The sequence below is a fragment of a genome, unplaced genomic scaffold, assembly GCF_019419815.1.
Source record: "Pyrus x bretschneideri cultivar Hongxiangsu unplaced genomic scaffold, Pyrus_bretschneideri_v1 Contig11, whole genome shotgun sequence".
NCBI classification, from domain to species: Eukaryota; Viridiplantae; Streptophyta; class Magnoliopsida; order Rosales; family Rosaceae; genus Pyrus; species Pyrus x bretschneideri.
Window position 1 is genome coordinate 2,023,503 of NW_025999402.1, and position 5,778 is coordinate 2,029,280.

At 36.6% G+C, this 5,778-nt stretch overlaps 1 protein-coding gene and 1 non-coding gene across 3 annotated transcripts; both read right to left on the reverse strand.

The window, feature by feature from the left end:
* Positions 1–436: 436 nt before the first annotated feature.
* On the reverse strand, positions 437–3,154 carry LOC103937224 (PRA1 family protein A1). 2 transcript variants are annotated; one of them, XM_009347153.3, is made up of 8 exons: positions 2,993–3,154; positions 2,681–2,721; positions 2,498–2,576; positions 1,587–1,673; positions 1,421–1,509; positions 1,207–1,278; positions 1,001–1,116; positions 437–790 (listed from the first exon to the last, which is right to left on the reverse strand). In XM_009347153.3, the coding sequence occupies exons 1-7, from the start codon at positions 3,148–3,150 to the stop codon at positions 1,013–1,015; spliced, it is 630 nt and encodes a 209-aa protein (XP_009345428.1). In that variant the 5' UTR covers positions 3,151–3,154; the 3' UTR covers positions 437–790; positions 1,001–1,012. The 2 variants fall into 2 exon arrangements, with proteins under 2 accessions (XP_009345428.1, XP_009345427.1); XM_009347152.3 differs by having other exon boundaries at positions 437–810.
* A 300-nt stretch (positions 3,155–3,454) lies between these two features.
* Positions 3,455–3,528, reverse strand: TRNAV-CAC. The gene has a single exon. It is a non-coding gene; the product is annotated as a tRNA-Val (tRNA).
* Between the last annotated feature and the right edge of the window lie 2,250 nt (positions 3,529–5,778).

Below are 5,778 nucleotides of genomic sequence, written 5' to 3' on the forward strand. Positions count from 1 at the left end.
AATTAAGACTAGTACCAAACATAACAAGGTGGCTGTGTCTCGTCTTAAAACAAATCCAAAAACATGTTTCTAGGTTAGCGGCCGATCATTAAGATTGGTTGACAATTTGTGTCCCCTAACGAAATTCACAAATAACCAGTCTTTGCATGTTTGACCACACGTATCATGGATTCATGACTACGATTCTTTCTGTATCTCACTTATCATATGATTAGACCAATCAAACAAAAACTCTAACCTCGTCACACAATTAGACTAATTAAAGTTATCAAACAAGAGTCTAATCACGTAACGAACAGTCATAATTTGATCAAGGGTGGCGGGGCGCAGGAAAAGACACAGGATCTCCCGCAAGCAACGGAAACCAAATAACAAAACTAGTTCCAACATGCAATATCATTTATGGGTATATTTCAAAAGCATTAGATAATATAACTCATGCAACTAAATCACTACATTCTATGAACGGCAACAAAGAGTTTATGACAAGCAGAAGGGCAATGAAGAACACATGCCCATAGATTTTCTATGAATGTTAGCAACTCCTGCACATAATAAGGCCGTCTTAAATGTTTCTTACAAATACGGGCAGTGAAATGAAGCAGTTTTCTTTACATTAACAAAGTTCATCACAATTTACATCCTGCTGGTGATTTGCAAAGGTAAGAGGCGGCTTTTACCTGAGCTCCGAGAACTCCAGTCCAACCAATATTATTTGAAAGCAGCCACAGCAAAGCTCAATTTCAGAATCACATATCTTGTATGAGATTCGCAATCAACAGAACAATGCCTAAATAGGAAAATAAAAGGCTGTTGAAGAAGAAACAGGTAAAATAAAACTGTATCAATTCATTTGTAACTACTCAAAAAATGTAACTACAATTCGGTGAATACATTAGCAACTGCAAGCTAGAAAAGTGCACAGTTGACAGCGAGTACAAAACAAAACGAACCCGCGCAAAAGCATAGTTAAACAAGAATCAAAGCAGGATTCACTCACATCTTAGGAAAGCTAAAGCTCACTATAGTTGCGCCAAACTGCTCGGAATTCCTCACGGTAAGTGTTCAGGCGTGCTTTCAAGTTTGGCGTTCTGAAGCTTGCATGCAACAAAGTGGCTGCGAGACAGAGGGACAGAGAATGTAAATCCATTGGAAAGCAAACAGCATGCGAGTAAAATGAATATATATTTTAGGAAAGTAACATACCAAGAAGTCCAAAAGCGAGCGCCCACAATACAGTTAAGAGACCACAGGAGACGAACCATAGAATGAAACTCACTACAAATAGGAAATAAATGGTTAGTAAGCAATGAAATGATTACTAGTTGATAGACGTAAACACCAAAATAAAATATTGAAGTCATAAACTAGCTTGCCTTGACTAATCCAAAACAAAATATAGGAAAGAAGATTTACGTACCAGAAGAGAATATCATGACAAACACCCATCGAGGCCGTCCACATATGAATATTGCTCTTTTAGCTGATGGACGTCCACGAATTACAGGCCTGGAAATAATTCAAGAATCAATAAAAGCAACTGTACTGGGTTCACAGTAGGTCCAATTATAAGCAACCAAACTTACGTAAGAGGAGGTCTCATCTTTGCAGCTAAATGTGGAGAGAATTGTCTCACGGTTCTTGATACTTTCTCACTAAAGGTACCTGCAAAGCTGTAGCAATGATACTTACAACAATGTCTTTAATAAATAACTGATAGTAACCAGTAAGAAATAAGAAATAAGGGATCATATAACTTATGCAAGATGCTTGTAGAAAGACCAAAATGACCCTAACTATTGAGAAGTGTGTATCATTGAAACATGAATTCTTTTACTATGCAAAACATGAATAATGGCAACCCTATTGCGTTGCTGAGTCTCTAGGATAATCCACCATATTCAAGATATTGAAGGTTGTTCATTTTGAATGAATCAGAAAAGGATTACATATGAAGTCAACTTCTAGCATTTTCAGAGAGATTAGAATGGATACGTTTCCTTAACGAGTAATCCATCTTCTACCTTCAAGTTGGGCACAACAGCATTCCTTCCTTCAACATACGTTCAATATAGTGAGTTATTGAATCCTAGACACCAAACGAGACCTATAAGGTCTAAGTAGACTCATCTAAAACTGAATTTCAAATACTCTGCTTCATGAATTCATCATCTAAATAACCACTTGTTCTCATCTAAGTTCTGGATATATCACCTAGTCCAAACTCAAAGCCACAAACTCATTATAAGATAAAAACCAAAAATTACTTGGAGGTACTAAGTTATTCTGCAAAGAACTGAAACACCATAACATGCTTAAGCAAACACCGAGGTAATTACCGCAACAAGGACAGTGCAGCTATTTCCAAATAACAAACTGATGCCCATTCAAGAAATTTAAAAAGGAAATGCTAAATGGACAGATGAGAATCACCCAATTAATCCAAAACTTGACACTCAGTAATCACGAGTAAGTGAGCAGGATCGGAGTGTATTACCTATCATTGAGAAAAGCAATGCTTAGCGCAGTAAGAACAGCCGCGATGAGAGCGAGTGGCCTCCGGAGAAAAGCCAAGCCTGTAGTCGAAATTGGAGATTTAAAAACATGTATGTAGGCCCCTAAACGGAAGCCATAAGAGGGATAATTAGAGAAAGATATTGAGGCTGCCTTGTATACTCACCAAGAACTAACACGATCAAAAGGAAGTAGTTGGTCCTGTAGCTGCACAACCATGCAAAATTTGAAAAATCGCAAATTAAACGATTAAACAGAAGTAATTGAATGTTCAAACACCCAATCTCCGATACTTCATAATTTGAACTGAATTCATCATGAAAAAAAAAATTTGGGGCTTCCCCAAATACGAAGGGTATAGATTCGAACTTCTACGGTCAAATTTAACAAGGTGAATTTAGAAACAAGATTCAGAGATGTATATATATATATATATATATAGAGAGAGAGAGAGAGAGAGAGAGAGGAGGGATCGTACTAGTAGAGATTGCATTTGAGGCGGCTATTCCATTTGGAAGAGGATCTGGGGACGGTGAACCTGGAGAAGAATTCGGAGAGAGGGCGCGGCGGAGACGACCAGTCGACTTCGCGGAGGGCGTCGATGACATCCTCGGCCGTGACGTTGCCCCAATCCATTTCTGTAGTGGCGGGTTCGAAACCCTAGCTAAGACTGAGTCGGACGGAGAAGGTGGTGTGCACTGAGGAAGAAGGAGAGCGAGAAATGGAGACGGCGGTCGGTGACAGAAAAAGGAAAGAGGATCGCCAAGAAAGAACGAATTGGGAGGAGGACGGTGGTGGTGGGCGCGTGATCTGGAAATTGAAGAATTGGGGGAAATGAAATGAATAGATGCTGGGGAAGGAGACTGGAACAAGTTAAGGACTCGGGATGTTGGCGAGTAGGAGGCTACCCGCGAAAATTAAAAAAATATATAAAAAGAAATGTCTGAGCCCGGGTTCGAACCGGGGACCTCTAGTGTGTGAGACTAGCGTGATAACCGACTACACCACCCAGACGCTTTGTGCAATAATCGTTGTGATTTTATACTTACTCATCCATTCGGAAGTAATTTCAAAGCATAAAGTAGTACATGGGAGTTGTCAATGTAAGTTTTCAAGTTATTTTTCTTGCTTTATTAGGGCTAATTTGGTATTGTTGTGTTTTTAAAAAAAATTGTTTTGTGATATGAGAATAAACAGTTGTCAAATAAAGTTGTTAAGTGTTTGATAAACTTTTTTTTTGTAAAAGTGCTTTTAATAAAATAAAAAAAAAAAAAGCAATGTCTGAGTGTTTGCTAAACTTTTATATAAATTACTTTGAATATGTTTAATGAGTAAAAATGATATAGTATTTAATATGATATAATAAGGGTAATTTTATTAACACTCCACAATCTTATGAAAACACCCCACACTTTCATTTTTTTCACATGAACTTTCTCTTTTACCCGTATTTGAACTAAGTTAAAACACCTCACAATCTTATGAAAACAACGACAGTCCTCCACTATTCCATCGCAGAAAATCTGGGGCAAGAAACCAACCTCTCATCATGGCACCATATGATGTCTCTCTACAATCCTAACAAATTACATGTACTTCTTCTACCCTATTTGGAATTTTGGATGGTTGGTGAAGTTTGGCAATAGGCAATTTGGAGACGGGGTGGGCAAGTTTGGGTGTTGAATGACAAATTCCATGACGGAGGTGATGGGGTTGAAGGGTTATCCAGTTGGATGAGTTGAGGTGATGGGTTGTTACCAATTGCATGGGAGTTGTCGATCATGCCGATGTCAACAATGAAGTTATTCAAAGGTAATAGGCGTATAATTGGGGTTGTTTGCTATTGACTTCTGTATGAGGGTGGGGGTGTATTTAGAAAAATGAGAGACAAAGTTGGAATTTTAGAGGAATATTTTGGATGGGGTGTGTTTTCATAAAAATGTAGGGTGTCAATAAAACAACAATATAATAATTGTAAAGACAATAATATAAGGGCAAAAATTGTAATTTTGTAAAATATGTGGGGATATACTTATCATTTGAAAAGTTCATTAAATGAACATTGATTACTATTTTTTGAAAGAAAAAAACATTTTTTTTAGAAGTATGATAGACTTTGCTTTTATTTTTCTATGCTTTTCTACTTTTATTGACAACAATTTTTTAAAAAACATTTTTTTTTAAATTTTACCAAACACATTTAATATTCCAAAATTTTAATAAGCTGCTTTTTTTTTTTTAAACACTACAATCTCAAACCAAGCCTTACTACGGAGTAATTTTTTGTCAAACATATCTATTGTGGCTATTACCCTTTTTTTTTTATGTATGATTTACATTCATGTTAGAATCGTACACTTAGAAGAACAATTACATACTCATCGCGCATATCTTTCCTCGTATGATGTGAGAGAAGGACATGAAAACAAAAAATTTCTCTCCATCCACAAAATCTTAATTATGCCACATGCAGAGAATGATAAACTGTTTTTGGAAATTATCAACAAATAACACATGATTTACCCTATAAATTATGATTAGTTTATGATGGACACACCATTTACCACGCAATTGGTTCACAAAATGTGGTCACCTTTATTTTTCCTTTTTTCTTCACTTCCATTTACGACTAAAACGAATTATTTCATCGTTGATTCGTTGAATTCAAACTCTAAATAAGCTGGCATGAGTAATTAAACCGCCTTTTTCCATCTGCAACAGTAAAGAACTAGCCACGTCAGCAAAAGTATCTCCATTCACCGAATCAATAACAACGCGACAGTGTCATTATAACATGACATTATTGTCCTTGGTCCAATCCTATCATCACCAACCAAATCGCATCATCTGTCAACAAGACCGACACGACTCGAAGAGAAGACCTTTGTGTGCGCGCCCTCACGATTAGCAGGTAGACCCAACCGCAGGGAACCCTCCTCATCGCTCCACTGTTATCTTGTCGCTTCACGCAGCCGAAAATCTAGGAGTGTGATATTTACACATTATCTTTTTATTTTTTTACATATTTTTGGTTTTTGATCGTTAAATTAGATGAATTAAAGAAGATCAACGAATATAAATTAATAAGGATATATGAGAAGTAAAAATGAGTATATATAACACATCCCAAATCCTATCCCTCCATCCAAAAAAAAAACCCACTAATGTCAATTATTTATCACTAATTACGAATTTGCATTCATCATGAGGTTTATTAAATATTTAATGGGTTTTTAATCAAGTTTTTCAACCTTACACTCCGTA

What these genes read in the sequence shown, in the direction of transcription:
- LOC103937224 (XM_009347153.3), bottom strand. Translation starts at nt 3,150, where the DNA reads ATGGATTGGGGCAACGTCACGGCCGAGGATGTCATCGACGCCCTCCGC. An exon ending in TTTGATCGTGTTAGTTCTTG is followed by an intron (nt 2,577 to 2,680) that starts GTGAGTATACAA and finishes TTTCGACTACAG; the next exon opens with GCTTGGCTTTTCTCCGGAGG. An exon ending in TGTCATGATATTCTCTTCTG is followed by an intron (nt 1,279 to 1,420) that starts GTACGTAAATCT and finishes TCCTATTTGTAG; the next exon opens with TGAGTTTCATTCTATGGTTC.